The 21,825-nt window shown below is 40.0% G+C and overlaps 1 protein-coding gene across 1 annotated transcript in view; it reads right to left on the bottom strand.

Moving 5' to 3' along the window:
- Positions 1 to 582: 582 nt before the first annotated feature.
- The window catches only part of Smchd1 (structural maintenance of chromosomes flexible hinge domain containing 1), a 140,013-nt gene continuing 118,770 nt past the window's right edge, over positions 583 to 21,825 (bottom strand). The window contains 6 exon segments of the mRNA XM_038315179.1: positions 583 to 1,441; positions 9,185 to 9,299; positions 9,875 to 10,033; positions 16,179 to 16,350; positions 20,286 to 20,356; positions 20,493 to 20,602. Of these exon segments, the coding sequence (XP_038171107.1) occupies positions 1,414 to 1,441; positions 9,185 to 9,299; positions 9,875 to 10,033; positions 16,179 to 16,350; positions 20,286 to 20,356; positions 20,493 to 20,602 (655 nt within the window). The 3' untranslated portion in view covers positions 583 to 1,413.

Below are 21,825 nucleotides of genomic sequence, written 5' to 3'. Positions count from 1 at the left end.
ATTACTTTTCTCTTCTGCTTCTCTCTCACTCTTGACAAATAATCCATTCCACATTCACTAAAGCTTTCTCTCAAATTCCCTCGCGCCAACCCTTTTCAACAGCTTAAGATTCAGAGACTCCTCAGCTAAAGCAGCGCTGCCTTGTCCTTTGCCAAGTGGGCACTGTATGGCTTGCTGACCAACACGAATTAGTTTGCAGAGGGGGAAGCACGTTGAGTCCCCCCCCCCCCCTTGATTCACCTGGAGCTGGCCGTCGGCTCTCATTCCTCCCTATGACAGAGAGAAACGCCAAGCTTAATTTTTAGAAAATTTTCAGATCTTCTAAGACAGGGTCTCACATAGCCTTGAACTTGCTATGTATCCATGCTTGGCCTTGGATCTCGCTCTTCTGGCTTTCAAATATCAAGTATTAGGATTACAGGAGCGCTCTTCCACAGCCGGGAAGCCAGTCTTCATGGTAACTAATTCTATTATTGCTGTTCTATTTCTTTCTTCAACATATGGAGTCCAACAACACAGAGAAGCTGTGCCAAAACTTCTTACTAAGGTAGCTTATACAGAAGAAATTAAGGAAAACACTAATTTGGGAGGAGAAATGACTGTTTATTAACCTTGCTGCATAATCAAAAAGGATTAAAAAACATACATTTCCTGGGACAGAAAACTGTACCAAAAGTATTCCTTACAAAATAACATCAAAAGTCTTGAACTTACGGAGACACACACAGCATGTTAGTTTGGGTTAATACACAATTAAATGTTTATACAACAGCTTGCTAACAAACTCATATTGCATTCATGTATATTTTCTTTAACCTCTTAAAAATAGCAGTAAAAAATTAGAAAATAATGTAAATGAAGAATTAAAGCTGAGGCTATAGATCTAATATTAATAAATTCAAATATTACTTATAAAAATTGTGCACCTTACTCATATCCAGGATACAATCTTCAGGCTCTCCTATCACTCTCTATTCATTTTTCCATGTAAATTCCCAGTCACCTGTACTTCCTCCATTTTAATGCAGAATTCAACTTTCCACACATATTTACAATTAAATATCTAGCTCTAGAACTCTCCTTACACAAAAAGACAAAATGTGTTTGTTAAATAAGTCCACAAAGAAGCAATAAAAAAGGTTATTTTTAAGAAACAGTTCTCATACAGCCATGATTACGCTGAGAAACAGGAGGTTTACACATCTTCAGGGTGAGAAATGCTTCCGTGCCGGCTTGGCCATCTGTGGTTCAGAATGTACACTTGCAAGCTAACACCCAAAGGACATGATGGCTGGAATCATTCCAGTAAATCTGTATAGCCCAATGAGACTCTGTCACTGAACAGCTGCTTTCAGGCCCATCTGGAGGAACAGGAAATTCTTGCTAGGATTCTTTTACTATCTTCAGGAACGCTCAGTTTGGTACATCACCTTTTGGTCTTCTGAAAGAGATAAAGAAGCAAGGTACTCTTAGTGAGCTCACTGGTCTTTATTCCCCAACTCCTTTCATGCATCTGCTTTAGTTACAATCCTGGCTGAAGCAGAAAAACAAAAACCATGATTTATATACCAGTGACTTACTCTTCTAAATTTCCTGATCATCTCAGAATGCTTAGATATCACACAGAATTATGCTCTTAATTCTGATCCCTAGTATAAACATTACAATCTTTAATTATCTAGTAATCACACATATCTCATATGCATGTAAACAATCAGTAGTGTGTGCTATGTCTATAGATACATGAACAATCCGAATTCCAGTTCTCTGAGCAGTACAATCTGAGATTAAAAACTGCACATTATATACTACCTGACTGTTCCCCGCTTTAAATAAAAACTATGACTTCAAGAACTGGCTGGGGATGCAGGTGGGTGCGGAGAGGTTTGCCTAGTGTGTGTGAGGCCATGGCCTCTGTCCCAACAGCCTCACTGCTCTCTGACCACCCCAGCTCTCACGAACACAGTCAGTGCCTTGGTATGTATGTATTTTTATGCACATACAACTGAATGCCAAATTTTCTAATGACAGTACCTCGAAACAGAGATAAACATTTTAAAAAATGTTAACTTATGATTACAAAAGTCTCTACATTTCTGTGTTTTAGTGTGTATGCCTGTGTGTGCCTCGTATGCACAAAGGATCAGAGATCGGGAGAGGTGTCTGACTCCCTGGAGCTGGAGTTAAGATGGTGAGCCATCACGTTATGCTCTCAGGAACAAGTGCTCTTGACCGCCAAGCCCTTCACTGGATGACGAAACCCTATCTCAAGTATAGACCGAGAGTCATGTTCTTTCACATTAATACCCTTTAAACTCAGACACCCCTGTAGTGATATTCCATTTGTATTTTAATAAATATAGCAGCCACACTGCTCAGCCTTACAGACCAGGCAGTGGTGACACACACCTTTAATCCCAGTAGCCACACTAGTTTGCCACAGAAACAGGGTGGTGCACGCCTTTAATCCCGGCCCTAGGGAGGATTATAAAATGGGAGGAGACAGCTCTCACACAAAGTCTCAGCGGTTGACTGTTTTGCTTTTCTGACCTTCAGGTTGTTTTATTTATTAAAATACAAATGAAATATCACTACACACCCCTCAAATACCATGGTTAAGTTATAGTTCTGTAATGTTTCACAGAATATACAGTATTTTTTTTCTAGCCAATGACGTACTGGGGCTGACGAAACACGATGTGGGATTTTTGTTAAATTAGCATAAACAAGTAAAAAATTTACAAATACATAAATCCATTTGGTATATGAATACTGTTAAAGATATTTCGGGCCAGCAGGTAACATGACAACTTGAGCTTGATCCCAAGGGTTGGCACCATGGAAGGCAGCTGAACCGCTGCAAACCACTCTCTGACTTCTATAAGTGGACCATGGAGTTCAAGGAAACAAAACAAATTTCTAAATACTTAGCTTCAAACACTCTCACTTTGACAAAAATTGAAAGGACAGGCTGACGGCGGGATGAGAAGTCACTCATCAGTCATTTAGACAATTTTTCTAGAAGAAACATCAGACGGTCTCTGGTCTCGAAGCAGCTGCACCAGGGCATCACATCGCTATCTAACTGGCGGCCCCGCCCACTTACGCACGAGACAGAGAACAAGCTATTCCAGCCTCACTAGAGCCTGCCAGCTGCTGCTCCCTGTCTTCTCCGCCTCTTCCCATTATCCCCCGTGGCTGGATCACTTTTGTGGGGAGCTCTATCAAACTCTTTCCCATTTCTAAGCTACTTCCTGATCCCTTGGCCTCTAGAATATTCCCCCCTTGCCTCTCGTGCTGTTAGTTTCAGGAAGCTTTCTATGAATTTAGGCAGTATAAAGATAGTTTCAGGCATGGAAGGGATTCACTCTTTTTTTGGCACATTTTTTTGGCGTGTGAGCAGACATGGAGGCAGAATGTTGTGTACATAATAAATAAATCTAAAAAAGAAAAGAGTGGCAGAGCACAGAGATTTATTTCCATCTGATGTTTGGGACTGGTGGCCTATGTGGAGGTCATGACATAATGATCACACAGCTGACAAAATCTGCTTAGCTCTATCTAAAGCTGTTAAAGACAGAGTCCATTGTTATTTGTTAGATTTACTTATTTTAAGTATCTTGCTTGCATGTATGTCTGTGTCCTCATGTGCATGCATGGTGGCTGTGGAAGTCAGGAGACACTGGATCCCCAGGAACTGGAGTCACAGAATGTTGTGAGCTGCCACGTGGGTTCTTTGTAAGAACAAGGGCTCTTAACTGCTGAGGTGTCTCTTCAGCCCCAGAAGTACATTTTTTAAAAAAGGAGAGGCTAAAGAGTTGGCTCAATGTTTAAAAACATGCGCTGTTATTTGCAGAGGACCTGGGTTTTGTTCCCAGTACCCTGTAGTGGCTCACAGCCATCTGTAAACTCTAATCCCAGGGCATCTGACTTCCTCTTTGGGTCTCTGAGGGTAACTAGGCAACCATGTGGTGCACATACACACAGGTATGCAGGCAAGGACACTCATACACATAAAAAAAAAAATCAATAAAACTTTAAAAAGGGAGGCCACAATAGGATGCCACTCAGAGGCTGCATCTCGGGGATGACATGGGAAGGACGCAGGGCCCATGGCTCAGTGCTGTGAGCTCTGTCCGGAGCTCTGCTACTCAGCACCGAAGCCGCACTTGCGATGTGATCAGTTGTAGCTCAGATTAGATCTCTTGTGAATGTCAAAGACCTTGCATGAAAACAAAATGTAAATACTTCATGAATCATTTTAACACTGAATCAAGGAATGGTGGTGCCATGCCTTTAATTACAGCATATGGGGCAGAGGTGGGGCGAGTTTGCAGACAGCATGGTCTGTACAGTAAGTTATTGGACAGCCTTGTCTACATAGTGAGACCTCAAAAACTAAAATTTTCTTTACAATGTTTACATGTCTAAACAGTATTTTAGATACATATGTGTCTTATGCTACCTAGTACACTGTAAGTCTAAACCTTTAATTTTTATTCATGAATGACTTTGGTTGAGGTAATGCACTATTATTCTAACTATGACTACTAACAACGACTAAACAATTTTAAACCTTATCTCTTCCAGATTATTGTAAAATCTTCCTGTGGGGCCGGGCGGTGGTGGTGCACGCCTTTAATCCCAGCACTCAGGAGGCAGAGGCAGGTGGATCTTTGTGAGTTCAAGGCCAGCCTGGTCTACAAGAGCTAGTTCCAGGACAGGCTCCAAAGCTACAGAGAAACCCTGTCTCAAAAAAAGAAAAGCAAAAAAAAAAAAAAAAAAAAAATCTTCCTGTGGGGAAAATGAGATAAGGATGTCTCACTTAATAGTATTCTGGACTGGCCTCTGGTGAGAAAATTGGGAATTCTTAAAGTTATTAAAGGAAATAGTTAAAGAGTTCCCCCACACACTAAAGAATGGAAAGCACAATTACAACAGAGAAAGTTAGGTCTTTGTATGATTACATAATGTATATCTTTAAAATGGAACAATTAAATTTGGGATAATCAACTGGGATTGACATACTATTAATTATCATTTTGACAATCCTTGCTGTCATTTTGATAATTCTTGTTATCTCTTAAAAAGTTGTTTGGGGCCAGGTGGTGGTAGCACATGACTTTAATCCCAGTATCTGGGAGGCTAGTTCCAGGATAGGTTACAAAGATCCAGAGAAACCCTGTCTTGAAAAACCAGAAAGTTATTTGATGAGTGCCGAGATATAGGCCTTAGAAAAACTTAAACAGGTCACTGACATATTCAAATCCAGACAGGAATTTAAAGGAGAACCAATTTCAGCAGTATAAGGATAGAGAGGAACAGCTTAAGATTTTCAAACAACCAACCTTAATATATCCAGTAACCTTACAGGAACTGCCAAATGATAGAGGCTCTGTAAGAGCTGATTGGACTCCTGTGGCAATGTTAGATTTAAGGAGATTAAAGAAAGTGATAGTCTCATATAGTATGCATTCACCTTTTGTGAAGCAAATGTTAAACTCATGGTCAACGTGGAATAAAATTATCCCTCAAAACTGGAGATATTTGATTACAGCAATCTTGGAGCCTGATCCACAATTACCATGGAGGACCTGGTTCAAAGAAGAAGCTAAGAACACTGAATAATAGAGTAGAACTAGAGGTATGGAAGTCTCCAAAGATCAACTTCTTGGAGAAAGAGATTAGTCTAATATAGAGAGACAATCATGGCTTTGTGCTGTGCAGAAGCTCTGAATGCTTGCAACAGAACTGAAGAAGGAAAGAAGATTGAATCATTAACTAAAGTCATAGAGGGCCCCAAAGAAATCTTCACAGATTTCTTACAAAGACTGACATCAGTAAATAGAATGATACCAAAATCAGAAGCTAGATAAAATAATAATTAAATCTCTGGCTTTTAAAATGCGAATTCTTTTTTTCTTTTTTCTTTTTTTTTTTTCCTGGTTTTTCGAGACAGGGTTTCTCTGTGGCTTTGGAGCCTGTCCTAGAACTAGCTCTTGTAGACCAGGCTGGTCTCGAACTCACAGAGATCTGCCTGCCTCTGCCTCCCGAGTGCAAAAAGGATAATTAGGCCTTTAAAGGCAAGATCGGTGGCCTTGGAAGAATGGATCTGAGATATATTGAATCTCATGACCATGATGATGCATGGATAGGTAGGTGATTTCCAGAGGTTTGAGGAAAAATTGAAATATCAAGGGTTTCAATTGTAGCAAACAAGGTCACCTTAAAAGGGACTGTAAACAGGTGTTCCCAGAAACTATGTTATTTCTAAGCATAATCCAAACAGAATGCCTCTCCCTTCTGGATTATGCAGGTGTGACAAAGGCAGGCAACGGACTAATGAATGCAGATCAACAAGACCATTCAAGGGTAACCCTTTGCCTCTTGAAGGCCCCCATACCAAATCAAGTTCAGTTGTTTCCTGTCATCCTGGAGAAGTCTTCCCAGAGCAATCAAAGAACCTAATGTCTACTGCTCTGGATGATAGAAGAGAGAAAAAATAATTCAGGAGAAACCATAAAGTGAATATTTTGGTAAACTTCTATAAATAAACAAAGACCAAAATTAAAAAATACAAATAAATGACATTGTCATTGACTGTCTGGTAGGCACAGGTGCGGATGTCACAATAGCTGCACCAGAATTCTGCCATCCAAACTGGCCTCTTCAGGAGGAAAATGTTCAGCTTTTAGGGACTGGAACTCTCCAATCAGGTAAAAGAGAGCACGAGATTGGTTGAATATATAGGGCCAGAAGAATAGAGAGAAAAATTAAAGCCATATGTAGCTAACATAGCAATGAATTTCTGGGGATGTGATTTGTTACAGCAGTGAAATACTCAGATTAACATTCCCCCAATCCCAGAAAGAAAGCATACATTAACATATGTTTCTGGGAAAAAAATATTAGAATGTATTACCTTTCCCAGGATTGGACAATTAACCCAAATTTTTCTTTTCAGGATGTGCTAAAAACGTCGTTGCCCCCAGACAGCAGGAAGTAATTTAAGAACACGACACCCACACTCCCAAAAGGTGAGGTTGGTGACTTTTGGTCTTTTATTGGGTTATGGATATTTGTCATTGTTATTAGTAATGGTCAGGAAAAAAGCTAAACAAAGGAGATAAGATTCAGGGTTCTTATTTGGAATAAAAAAAAGGAGGCTACAGATATGATAGGATAAAAGGGCAGATTACTAAATCTACTTGAAAAGAAAAAAGAAAGATAAAAAGGCAGATTACTGAATCTACTTTCAAAAGCAACTACTAGTTTTAAATGTTTTACATTGGATTGGACTTTTGTATATTATATACAAATTTGAGATTAGATTTTAGAACATACATTTCTAGTCTTGTTCAAGATACTGTACCTATACAGTTCATTAAACAATGCAATGCAAATTTCTAGTAGTCATTTAAAGTTATTATTATCAACTATTTAGGATAATAAGGAAATGCAGGTCCATAGTCACCTAATACAAATGAACTTATATTAGCTATGCTTTCAAGGTCAAACAGAAATATTTTAGGTAGAAAGGTTATCACTTCAGAGATCTACAGTGTATGACATTTAAGATGTTTTAGTAACATGGGTTGTTTTTTGGCTTTTTTTAATGACAATGAGACATGTCTGCTCCTGGCAGCACTGATCTACTTTGGAGAGGATAATGGGCACTGGAGAAACTCCACATGGAGTTTACTTTCTTTGTGGCAAAAGTAAGCCACTGGGAAAGAAAGTGCCCTTGCCTTGACTGCTGACGGCGCTGTCCAAACCAGACGGCAGGGCACAGAGGAGAGCGACTCCCAGACCTTCCTGAGGCGGCACGGTCCTTCAGGACTCCTGCTTCACAGAAAAGTCTGTCAAATAGTCTAGGCCTGTAGGGCAACGCTGCAGAGGAACCTCGGGTGGCTGTCCAGGCAGCCAGCTGTTTCTGTCATTTCTCACATTTTTTGGAAGTTGCTGGATCATACTTCCTGCTTACTCAGTTATTATTTCCTTCTCGGGTCTCTGAGGGAATAGAAGACTAGAAAGTTATAGTCTTCCTTGTTTACAGACTCAGAAAAGAAACTCACAAACGAGGTATAAAGTGTGTAAGGTTGAAAGATCAAAAGAGAGTTTTGGATGGTAATGCAAATTAGGATAGAGCGAATTAGATACAATACTTTAGAATCATCAAGACAGGAGAGATAATGGAGTATTTTCTCTGAATTTGTTAAATGCATATGGACTAGACATGTTGATATACTTATTGCCTGTATATATTGTATATAGTTATACTCCTTGTATATAGTTTTTCTTATATTAGCTATAGCCTTCTTTTTTAATTTTAGACAAAAAGGGAAAATACAGTGACTGATATTTGTTTCTGTTTTAACAAATAAAGCTTGTCTGAAGATCAGAGTGTAGCATTAAGTCACTTGAGAACAGGCAGTGGCCACTCACACCTTTAATCCCAGGATTCGATAGTCCCACGCCTTTAAACCCAGCACTAGGGAGGTGGAGACAGGGAGGGATATGGCTGGGTGGAGAAAGGAAAATAAGGCAGGATGAGCCAAGAGCTCAGTGCAGTCTGAGGGGACAGTCTGAGGACAGGATCGCCCCTTCAGTCTAAACATTCGTAGAGATAAAAGGTCTCCCCTAGTGGCTGTCCACACTGCTTCTCTGATCCTTCAGTTTTTACCCCTTAATATCTGATTCCAGATTTTATTTATTAAGACCAATTAGAATTCATGCTGCACATACTACTATTTTAAAAATTTGTGATTCCATTAATTAGAGTGCAGTATACTGAAACTTACTCCAAAACATAAAAGCAACTTCATTCTCTAGTGACTTTCAGTAACAGAACAGGTAACATTTCCAAACAGTAAAGCATCACTAAGAAAATGAGACTTCCAAAAAAAAAAAAGAAAATGAGACTTCCTAAGAGAATACAATGAGTCTGTGACTTAATCACACACAAACACCATGTGCTGTGCCCTAGTGACACTGACCAAAACTGGAGGAGCTCACACACCTGGCAAGCCCTTTATTACTGAGTTATCACCCCAAACCTGCTTCTGTTTTTAAAATACAAATCTTACCGCAGGAAATTTAGAAATGAACCTACAATGATTTGAAAGTACAACAACACAGGGTCTTGATAAACTAACCAATGGCAATTGGGTCACAATATGCTCACCTGTTCTGTCTAGTGGATTCTCTTCTCATTCTTTTTGTAGGAATTGGACACTCTGTCAACTCAATTTTTGGTGAGTGACAAAATGAGTCACTGCACTTCCATGCAGGAGTCATGCCTGTGAAGACAACATGACAAACTGCAGTAGAACAGGAACAGCAAACACACAGTAACTGGTGAAAAAACTAACAATACCAAGAGTCTCCTAACAAATATCAACTAGAGCCATCGGGGATTAGGGACCTACAACTGGAGAACTGCCTCCATCAGACTGGCCTGCAGGCATGTCTGTAGGGCACTGTCTCGGTGTGGAAGAACCCAGGCCACTGTGGGTGGTGTCACCCCTAAGCAGTCCTATGTTATATAAGAAAGTGAGTTAAACTAGCCATGGGAAGCAAGATGGTTGGAAGTGTTTCCCCATGGCTTCTCTTGCCCCGGCTTCCCTGGATGACTGGTTGTAAGCTGTGAGCTGAAATAAACCCTTTCCTTCCCAATTTGCCTTTGGTCATGTGTTCACCACAGCAACAGAAACCTTAACTCAGACACTATCCCTGAGAGAACAGTCTTAAGCATTATCAGACAGCGCAGTGGTTCAGCAATCAGCTCAAGGTCTGACCCATTCGCAGTCCTTCTCTTCACAGTGGACTCGTCATCCACTGTCAAACACGAAGTTAACAGAAAGTAAACATATACCGAGTTTTTGCTCTATTAGTTTCAGACTCTTTTCCTGTTCATCAAGTTCTTGTTTCTTCTTCTTCATATCAGGAGTGTGAAGGTACTGTAACTGATTGCTCAAATCCTTGTTCACAGTGTTCAGCTTGCACACAGCAGTGCGGTACTGCTGAATAAGATCTACAAAGAAGCAGATATTTAAATAAAGCGCTAATGTCACAACAAATCCATGTCTTAGAAAAAAGGACAGCATTACTGAGTAACCCATGAGCAACGCCTTTTAAAGACATGAATCAGACAATGAAAAAAAAAAAAAAACAAGTATAGTAGAGACAACACCTGATAGTTAATTTTAATTTTCTTTGACTGAATTTATTTCTAGATCAGGAATGAACTTTCAATTACCACTCTCCACTCTTTTTATTTCATTTTTTTGTAGTTATGGGGCTAGAACCCAGGGCCTTGAACATATTAGACAAATGCCACCCCAAAGAATCACAACCCAAAAGACACCTAGAGTTTTCTATATGAAAGTGCTTGGACATTTTTACATGCTGGCTGACACAAAGCATTCAATACTATTCAACACAGACAGTCAGAGAAGATATGAAAGAGGAAGAATAGTTTACTGCCCCAAATCACTATTCCCTGACTTGTAATAAAACATAGTATTAACTGCTGCTGCACAGACAGTAAGCCCTCATGCACGGTTTCAGTACACAAGAGGAAGAAAGGGAAGAGGGAGCAGGCGAACCAAGCCACTGTTTCAACAAACAGGCCATTTACACACTTGTTAAAGCATGTGGCTTTCAGAACATTTACTCTGTACAAAACTCCTTTTACTCAGCTTTGAGACTCTTGCCTATCTGCATGATTTACTAGATATTAAATATACCCTGTCCAGTTTTAAGTGGCTACAGTTTAGATGGTTCTAGAATCACTTTTCCCATAGCTTAGACTCGTACACACAAAGTCTAAGGTGTGTCTTATCTTATCTGAGGTTTTTTTTTAGATTTATTTATTTGTTATGTATACAACATTCTGCCTTGATGTATGCCCGCACGCCAGATCTCAGTACAGGTGGTTGTGAGCCACCATGTAGCTGCTGGGAATTGAACTCAGGACCTTTGGAAGAGCAGCCAGTGCTCTTAACCTCTGAGCCATCGCTCCAACCCTTATCTGAGGTTTTAAAACTATGTGTGAGCCATTTCTGACGACCAATTACTAATCCCAGCATTCATGAGGATTTAAGTTTTTTGTATGTGAAAGTGTGATTTTTGTCAGGCATTGGTGGCATATGCCTTTAATCCCAGCGCTCAAGAGGCAGAGGGAGGCAGGTGTATCTCTGTGAGTTCCAGGACAATCAAGGCTACACAGTGAAACCCTGTCTCTTTTATTTTATTTCACCTAAAATAAAATAAAAATTACCCCTTCCTCTGGCCTGAGCGAGTGGAAGACACCCAGGGCCCACCTGACACCTCGAGGCCCCAGACGGGCACTATGACGAGGAGCAAATGTCTGGTGGAGAAACGGGAGGGAAGCCCAGTGGTTCGTGTGCTGTGGGGAGAGCTGGAACTACAGAAGTGAAGGCAGGAGAAAATGGTGACGCCCAGGCCTGGACTGCCGAGAGCCATGTCTGAGTCCATGGCTCCTGTTAACACGGAAGGTTGTGCAGATGCCCAGGGTCTGGATAGCCACCTGAAACCACGCTGGTGTCTGAGAGCCGTGCTGCTGCCAGGGCCATGTCTGATCCGTGGTCCTGCTGGGGTCTGTTGATATTTGTGTCCCTTTTACCACCAGGGACCATGTGAAGCATGTGTGTTGAAATCTGAGGGCCATGCTGAGCTGGCCCTGCCTTTTGCTGGCCCAGGGAAATCTGGCCCCATCCCTCATCATGGGCACGAGCCTGACGGCTTAGGCACAGGAGAGCTGGCTCTACCCTCGCCTGAGGGGAGCGATCCGTGCAGGTGATTTGAGCTGGCCCACTCCAACATCTACCCGTATCTACGACTTGCTGGAGTGGACCACAGCTGTAAGATATCCGTGAGTTGGGGCAACAGCAGGATATCTGGTGAGGGACAGTATGGCTGGTGTACCAGAAGCCAGAGGCCTTGAATCAGACCGAACACTCATTCTAATAAACACTTTCAAGCTGTCAGACACCAAGACGAGTGATGTGATGGACAGGTGGGAAGGTCAGACGCTTATTTATTTATTTTCTTGGGGGTGGGAGGAGAGGCGCCACTGGAAGAGGAAAGCGGGTGTGGATGGGCTGGGAGGCGGGTGGGATTGTTGTACATGATGTGGGATTCCCAGGGAATGAGAAAATAAGACACGTTACAATAACACCAATTAAGGACTTTAAAAATATGATTGGTAGCCGGGGGTTGTGGCACACCTTTAATCCCAGATTAAAAAAGGGGAGGCAGAGGCAGGTGGATCTCTGTGAGTTCAAGGCCAGCCTGGTCTACAGATTAAGTTCCAGGACAGGCTCCAAAGCCACAGAGACACCCTGTCTCGAAAAACCAGAAGAAAAAAAATTGGTATTTGTCCTTCCATATAAATATATACATACAGCTAAATCCTTTTTACATCCTTGCAATATGTTACCTATATATAGGTATATATCTATAAATGAATAGAACATGCCTTTAATAAATGTTTTTCTTCTCAAAGGTCTACAGAGATGGCCTTACTATTATAATAATTTACTATTAGTAAATGTCCAGGAATCCTGTAAATATAGCATCTATTTTTTAAGTAATTCTTTTTTATTGTTTGATACTACCATCATAAAATGCAGTCCTACAAATTGGGTTAGTAAGGCTGTTTGGTTAATCCACTGTCTCTGTTTTCTCTAATTATCAGCTTCTTCGAGTAGTCACTTTTTAAAAGTGAGGATTTTAAATTTTAATTTATTGTATCATCCTGGGTTACAAAAAATGTTTTCATGCAAATATATAATATACTGGAAATACCCTGCTATAATTCTTTGTTTTTTACCTGTCTCGTTCCCTAAATTCTTTCTGTTCCTCACAGACTCTTCCTCCCAGCCCCGAGCAGGGTTTCTCTGTAGCTTTGGAGTCTGTCCTGGTGAGATTCGCCCGTCTCTGAGTCCCAAGTGCTGGGATTAAAGGTGTGCACCACCACTGCCCGGCTCATTTCTAGTTTCTTGTTATCTACATCCATGTGATCTGACACAGCTGTATGTAAATATATGACTCACAAGAGAGAAAACAGTATTATTTGCTACGACAGATTTAATTTACTTGCCTCCAGCCGAATCTATTTTCTTGCAAAGACACGACTTCACTCTTCCGTACTGTGCTTGTGAATCACATTTTACCCATTTCTTTTGTCAGTGCATAGGTCGGATGGCTCCATAACTTGGCTATTGTGAAAAGTGCAGCAAAGGCATGCACTTTTATTAGCATATAAATATGCTAATGAAGTCTTGGATAACTTCAGGAGGGGTGTTGGTTCATATGATAAGTCTATTTTTAGTTGGTTTTTTTTTTTTTAATAAACTTTCATATTGGTTTCAATAGTGGTCAGAAGTGCACAAGAATTCCTGTTTTGTTCATGTCCGTCCTTATCAGCATTTGTCATTTATTTTGATGACACACTTTTCTGACTGGAATGAGATGGATCTTAATGTAATTTTTATTGATAGTTTTGTATATAGTCATTAACATAATAAGCAGATGCTTGAATCTTTTCCTATGGTCCTTTCTTTCTTTCTTTTTTTTTTTTTTTTTTTTGAGACAGGGTTTCTCTGTAGCTTTGGAGCCTGTCCTGGAACTAGCTCTTGTAGACCAGGCTGGTCTCGAACTCACAGAGATCCGCCTGCCTCTGCCTCCTGAGTGCTGGGATTAAAAGCCTCCTATGGTCTTTTCAACTAGTGCTGCTTTTAAAACTGTCAAGGCTAAATTATCTCAAAGCTGGAAGCCATCCTAGTTTATCAGCTGAATAAATAACAGTCTATTTACATAATAAAATACTATTCTGTAATGAAAATAAACTACAGGGGCTGGAGAGATGGCTCAGTGGTTAAGAGCACTGCCTATTCTTTCTAAGGTCCTGAGTTCAATTCCCAGCAACCACATGGTGGCTCAAAACCATCTGTAATGAGTTCTGGTGCCCTCTTCAGGCATGCACACATACAGAATATTGTATACATAATAAATAAATCTTTAAAAAAATAAACTACAGCTATCGACATATACAGCACATAAGGAATAAAAGCAGATATGAGCTGTGCATTCTAAGACTCTATTTATATATAAAGTACAGGAACAGACGTAAGTAAACAAAGGTAAGTAAACAAAGTCATATCATATGGAGACTTGAAGAGAAAAATGAGCAGTTTTCTGTAGAGCTGATAATATTTTATTCATTTTAAACTATGTGTGGTACTTCAGATTAAACACACCAGCCAAGTGTCCTACCACTGAGTTACATCCCCATACCTTATTTTTAATTCTTCTAAGTATGGTGTTCTTTTGCTAAAATTTACCAGCTCTATGTGTGTAAAATGTGTATTTTTTTATGTTTGTATTATACATTACTACAAGAACAAAAGTGTAGCGTGGGGTAGTGTGTCATTTTGTAATCCCAACACTTGGGAGATTAAGGCAGAAGAATTACCGTGAATTCTAGGCAAACCTGGGTTATACAGTGAGGGTCAAGCCACCCAGGGCAACAGAATAAAAAAAGGCTTCAACTAACCAAAAGAGCAAAATGACACGCATAATACAGTGGAGGATCAATCCTTGTTACCAGCAAAGGAAACTCAACCACTTGCTACAGTGGATAAGCCCTGACCTCACCTTAACATACACTTTCCCCTTTATGGGTTATCTAGAATAATCAATTTCATAGAGAATTCCAAGTAGAATGATACAGAAAGGGGAAAAGGGATGGGAAGATACTAAGTTTCAGTTCTGCAAAATGTACTTTGGGGGATACTCTGTACAGCAAAGTAAGAGTATTTAATACTAAGTTGTAAAATGAAGTTAAGATGGCAAATTTTAGCCAGGTGGTAGTGTTACACGCCTTTAATCTCAGCACTCGGAAGTCAAAGGCAGGCAGATCTATGTGCGTTTGAGGCCAGCCTGGTCTACAAGAGCTAGTTCCAGGACAGGCTCCAAAGCTACGCCCTGTCTCAAACCCACCCCCCGAAAAGGAGAGGCAAATTCTATGATACCTATAAAAAAGGCTAAAATTAAGAAATTACTGAGGGCAGTAAATAGATAGTCAAGCACAGTAACTTCATAAACTAAAAACAGGAATCTATAAGGAAATCGCACGAGGGACTTCCTGCTGAGTATACATGCACTTCAGAGCAGATTCGGGCGATACACAGGCTGACCTGAAGAGGCTGGGAGACAAGAGAATAGAAGTGGTGGAAGGGTCCATATTATATACTTTAGGGGGGAAATATGGTTTTGGATAGGGTTTTGCTATTTGAACCAAGCTAATCTCAAATTCATAGGCTCAAGTGAGCTTTCCTGACTCAGTCTCCCAAGTAGTCAGTGCAGGTACACAGTACCATGGCTGGCTCAAAAACTCTTAACTATATGAATGAACTGAGACAAGAACAAATGATTGTCTGACAAACTGTTAATTCAACAAGGCAGACTATTCCTTACTACGTATTAAAAAAGAGGCAGATAAGTACTCTATTTACTCCTTGGACTACCGCTTTCTTTTAATAATTCAATAAAGAAAGGAAGAAGTGAGTATATTTCAACTACTTGATATACGATACATTTTTGTAAGAACAAAAGTATTTTACATTATTTATATTGGTTACTGGTTAATTTGTCGCATTAGATTCTGAAAACATAAACCCTTAAAGAAAATGTTAAGTCAGATCAGAAATTGCATTTAGATACTCATTCAGATGTAGTTCGGTGGTAGAATGCTTATTTAACAAACGTAAGACCCCAGGTTTGACCCCCCAGCACTAAAAACAAAAACAAAACAAAACAGAAAGATAAATAGTAGGAAATCCTCAAGAGATACTTCTGTCATCTGAAGAAAAAAATGAAAGAAAAGGAAAAAGGAAAAACTAAACTATCTTGTGGAGCCGGGACTGTGGCCTGGCTGGCAGAGGGCTTTCCTAGCATGCGGGAGGTCCTCAGGTCAGTCCCCGCACCAGACACTAGGTGTGCTGTGATAAATGCCTGAGATGGAGACAGGAGGTCAATAAACTCAAGGCCATACTAAATTATATGGTGAATTCCTGCCAGCTTGAGATACACAAGACTCTCTTAAAACAATGCAAATAAACTAAACAAAACTCACCCCATATTTAACCTACCGATTTCTTTCCCCAAGACCATACACTGTTTTGGTACTGGAGCTCCGAAGACCATCCCCCGAAGCTTGTCCATTGGAGGAGCTTTATTCTGAAGGCCCCCAAACTTTCCATTACTTCTAATACGATCTCCATCTCTGGTCAGTAATGTGGGACAGTGTGTGATTTTAACAACCTACAGAAGGCACAGAGATACTAATTAGAAAGAAACCAACTCCGATTGCTTCAAAGAGAAATTATCACATCTCAGCTTATAAATGACAGGATTGCTGGGCATGGTCCCACATGCCTCTGATCCCAAAACTCAGGAGGCAGGGGTCCGTAGCTCTCAATAAGTTTGAGGCCACTCTGATTTACATAGTGAGTTCTAGGACAGCTAGGCCTCTGTAGAGAGACAATGTATCAAAAACAAAAACAGTAAGTAAGCAAGAAAGCAAGTAAAGAAATAAGTGACAGAATTGGGAGTAGTGCTCTCACAAAATTATAATCTAAGGGTGTGTAAAATGAACTGGTGAAGTCCCTAGACAAGCAGAGCACTGGTCAGTTTTCAAATGCTGGCTTCAACTACAAGGGGGAGAAGGAGCCAAGAATTAAGCTCGCCAATTAGAATAAAAATATCTCACTGTATTTAGCATTTCATGATCTCTAAAGGAGTTGTCAGTAATTCCTCTTACAAGCATTTAAATCCTCAAAATAATCACAAGTATGTGTACTCAAACAGTCTTCATGGAATCCAGCAAGCTGACACGTCTCAGTAAGTTACATACACTGTAGCACATCCACACAATGAAACAGAATACATATATTAAAAAGTGACTGAGGGGGCAGGAGACATGATGCAATGGTAAGAATGTTTTGCCATACAAGCATGAGGATTGGAGTCTGGATTCCCAGCTAAGGTGGTTGTAGGTTGTACTCCTACTGCAAGGAGTGGGAGGCTATGGAAACAGGAGGATCAGTGGGGTTTGTTGATCAGTCAGCCTCTCCCCGCTCCCCCCCCCCAAAAAAAGCAAGCTCCAGGTTCAATGAGACCCTGACTCAAGGGAAAAGTTGGATGGACAGTAACTACAGCACTACACCTAACATTCTCCTCTGGCCAGTGCACACACCCTACCCCAAATGTGACTCAAGAGCACTATAATTCAGCACATTACAAATATCTAATCGTAAATATTTACATAAGTTATACACAATTTATAGAAGTAAAAAAGAGAGGAAATACAATCCCAGAGGCACTTCCTAGATGCCCTGCAGAAAACTGGCACTTTTAGTTTTGTTCTCTATGTATGTATGTATGTATGTATGTATGTATGTATGTATGTATGTATGTATGTATTTGAACCTAGCATTTAAAAAAAGCCTAAAATGCAATAAAACAACTAAAGTAAACACTTATTTCTGTTTGTTTTGATGTATGTGTAGTGTCACCATATGACTGAACTGGTCTTGACCTCACACTCCTCTTCTGAGCCAGCTGAGGGCTAGGACTACAAGCACATGCTACCATGCATGGCTTACTTGGAAAAAAAAAAATCTTATATTTACCGAGCCAAGAATTTGCAGATTCAAAGTTACTGGGGGGCGGGAGGATTGAAAGAAACTGTCCCCTGAAGGCAGGTGGCACTGTAAGAAGGTGTGTAGCTTTCTTCGAGTGGGTGTGTCCTTGCTGGAAGAAGTGTGTCACTGTGGGAGTTGGCTTTTGAGGTTGCTTATATTGTCAAGCTACTCTCATTGTCAGAGACCATTTCTGGCTGCCTGCAAGATATAGGACTCTCGGCTACTTCTCCACAACCATGCCTGCCTGCATGCTGTCTTGTTTTTCCATAATGACAATGGACTATACCTCTGAAACTGTAAGTCACCACCCCAATTAAATGTTTTTCTTATAAAAGTTGCCATGGTCAAGTGTCTCTTCACAGCAATAGTAACACTAACTAAGACAGTTGCTTGGTAAAAGAAATAATTATGATTTATTCTTGGTTTTTATTTAAATTTATATGCTTTCTAATTATTAACATAAAAGACAGAAACTGAGATTGGGGCTGCAGAGATGGCTCAGTTGTCTTTCCATAGAATCCAGGTTCAATTTCTCAGGACCCATATGGTGGCTCTAATCCCATGGGCTCTAACATTCCCTTCTAAACTCTTCTGGGATTGGACATAAAAGTGGTGCACAGATACACATGCAGGCAAAACATCCATCACATAAAACAGACAGACAGATAAATAGGGGCTGGAGAGATGGTCACTCAGAAAAGATTGTGCTAGAGGACCCAAGTTTGGGTTCCCAAGACTATTTTAAGTGGCCAGGTGCAGAGGCACACATCTATAAACAACACATCTGGGAGGACAGAGGTGGGTTCTTGGGACTTGCTGGTCAGTTACTTTGGTCAACTGATGAGCTCCAGGTTCAGTGAGAAGTCTTGTTTAAAAAAAATGGTGGGGAAGCAACTGAGGAAGACATCTGTCAACATCTGTCCTCCATATACACATGCACACATGTGCACACACACAATACCATCCATTTATCAGTGCTCAGCCAGTTTTAAGGATATATTATCATATTCAGTAACAAACACCTAGGTTTACAGACGTATTATGCCCTTATTAGAAGATAAACACAATATGGGAGGGGATAGTTGTAAGTCTCAAGTAGAAAGAACAATTGGGCTTTCTTTTGTGACAATTTTGAAAAGATTAGTGTTATTTTTTTCTTCAATTTTCATGATCCTACCTCACTGCACTATTATCAACAAACATACAGCCAGGAGTTCAGGTTCTAAGAGTGAACTGTTTACTGAACAAATCTAGAGAATACTTATAACTGTTGGAGAGACTGTAAAGGAGTAATATCAAGAGTTGAAATGTTGCTGTAAATAGCATGAAAAATTTTGAAAGAAAAATATCAGCTACTGAAACTTAACAATGTTACTAAGATATCGATCAATCTTTTTTTCTCAGCTTTGAAACAATTATAAATGACTTATTGAAAAGAAATTGGAAGAGCCAGGTGTTGGTGGTGCACACCTTTATTCCCAACACTCAGGAAGCAGAAGCAGGCGGGTCTCTAAAGTTCAAGGCCAGCCTAGTCTACAGAGCAAGCGAGTACCAGGACAGCCAGGACCATGGAGAGAAACTCTGTCTAAAAAAAAAAAAAAAAAACAAAGAAACAAAAAAATCCTAACTAATACAAAGTCTATGAACCAAAGGATATTTGTTATGCAACAATTAAGAACACATACAATGGCAAACTCCTCTCTTCCATTCCATGTTAAGTGCTTGTGAGTACAGCTGCCTTCAAAGGTCCTAAGAAACAAGAAGTGTGTTCTCTGAAAGTCATTATGCTAAAAACCCGTTAGACACTTGGCTCTATGATCTAGTGGTTCTCAATCTTTGGGTTTTGATCCACACTGGTAACATATCAGATGTTTACATTATGATTCATAACAGTAGCAAAATTATGAAGTAGCAACTAAATAATTTTATAGCTGGGGGTCACAGCAACATGAGGAGCTCTATTGAAAGGCTGAAGAATTAGGAAGGCTGAGAGCCACTGCTCTAACCTGATGATGTGGTCTTCAGGTAAGATACACTGTTTTTCTTCAGTACATGCTAGGCTGGCCTAGAACTCACCATGTTGCCCAAAAGTTGAATGACCAAAAAAAAAAAAAAATGTAGTACACAATTTAGCTCTAAAAAAAATTAAAACAAAGAAAAGAAAGAAAACAGAATCAAAAGTTTCAGGAAAATAGGTAGGCTTACAAAGAATTCAAAATATTAAGCAAGGTCACCCAAAGAAAAAGCAAAATAAAACATATTTTCTCTCTCTGTGTGGATCCCTAGCCTACAGTGTACAAACAAGCGAACATATGGGTGTGAGTACAGCGTGGACAAAAAAAAAAACAAAGGGGAATGTGCATAAAAAAGCAACTGGTAGTGAAAGCATAAAGCCTGTAAGCAGCTGTTCCGCGAGGAGCTCGCTGAGACACACAAACCTTGGGTCTGGGCACAGGTTTGCCTAAGTGGCCATACTAATATAGCTGTGTGATGTCTTCTTTTTATTTCCCAGTTCTTTAAATAAAGTGACTTGAAAAAAAATAAAGTACATACCTCTCTTCTATAATGATTGGCTGCATCTAGATTATCCAAAATAATGGTGTCTCCTAACAGCATACCAAAAACTAAAAATATCAAAATATACAGAAATAAATATTGATGAAAGTAATTATTTATAAGAATGTAATTTTCCACAGTTAAAAATTTATAGATTTCTAGCACAAATGAACAGCTGAACAAAATGAAGTCACAGTCTTTTACCTGTTTCACAGTGTTCAACGTTATCTGGGAATGTTAACAAATCTCGGGCAAAGACTGGATCTCCAAAGGGTTTAAAATATAATTTACCATTTCGGATATGAGGTAGAGGTCTAAATTAAGAAACAAAAACAAAATAACAAAAAAGTACTAAATAAAGCATACATAACTATTTATAATCAATGAATACACTTAGAAAAAATAAATATATGCATATTGTGACACATGACCCACTGATATGACCCAAACCATATTCCCAAATGATCACGTATTCTCCCTAGCAATGAGGATTGCCATGAGGATCTGCTTTAGTGACTCTCTTGACAACCCAGCAAACAGCATGTGCTATGTCCTATAGGCCTATTCTTACATGCTTCTCTCCCTCTCTTATATTGTGTTTATTAAATCTATGTGCACACCTTTAATCTCAGCACTTGGGAGCCAGAGAGCAGGATTTACAGGGAATTCCAGGATGGTCAGGGCTACACAGAGAGACTCTGTCTCAAACAAACAAAGCAACAACAAAAAGTGAAATCCATCTTCCTCAGAGGGAGTATAAGGATACTAAACAGCAATAGAGCCAACATTCTAGAGCAAACTTTAATCCTAAACATCAAATTCATTCTTGCCTAGATTAAGTTTTAATATTTTTATAATTATTTTGAGAATGTAATACATGCAACACTTCTTACCACTTCCCCTAACTCTTCCCAGATCCTCTTCCTGCCTACCTTCTTTTTTTAATTTAATTCACCAAGTCCAATATTTGCTGTCGATATATTCATGGATGTGGGGTTATCCACGGAGCACGGTCAATTTAACAGGGGCCACATCCTTAAAGAAAAGTGACTCTTCCTGCCTCCGAATCCATTAATTGCCAATAGGTCCTCAACTAGGGCTGGGTGTGGTGTGGGACCATGGTCTGTATTCTGTCAATGATATTTTAAATAAACGCTGATTGGCCAATAGCCAGGCAGGAAGTATAGGTGGAACAACCAGACAGAAAGTGGAGGTGGGTCAATGAGAACAGGAGAATTCTGGGAAGGAGAAAGCCCATTCCTCTGCAGTCCTGGCCCAGACACAGAAGAAGCAAGATGTGACTGCCTCACTGAAAAAGGTACTGAGCCATGGGGCTAACATATACTAGAATAATGGGCTAATATAAGTTATAAGAGTTAATAAGAAGCCTGAGCTAATGGGCCTGATAGTTTATAGTTAATGTAGACCTCTGTGTGATTTCTTTGGGTCTTAACAATTGTGGGAACTGGGCTGGACAGAAACCTCGACAACATGGGTACATGTGAGCCCCTTCCTCCTCCATGCTAGAATGTGGATT

Source organism: Arvicola amphibius, chromosome 18 (genome assembly GCF_903992535.2).
Source record: "Arvicola amphibius chromosome 18, mArvAmp1.2, whole genome shotgun sequence".
NCBI lineage: Eukaryota > Metazoa > Chordata > Mammalia > Rodentia > Cricetidae > Arvicola > Arvicola amphibius.
This window is presented reverse-complemented; position numbering and strand designations above follow the sequence as displayed.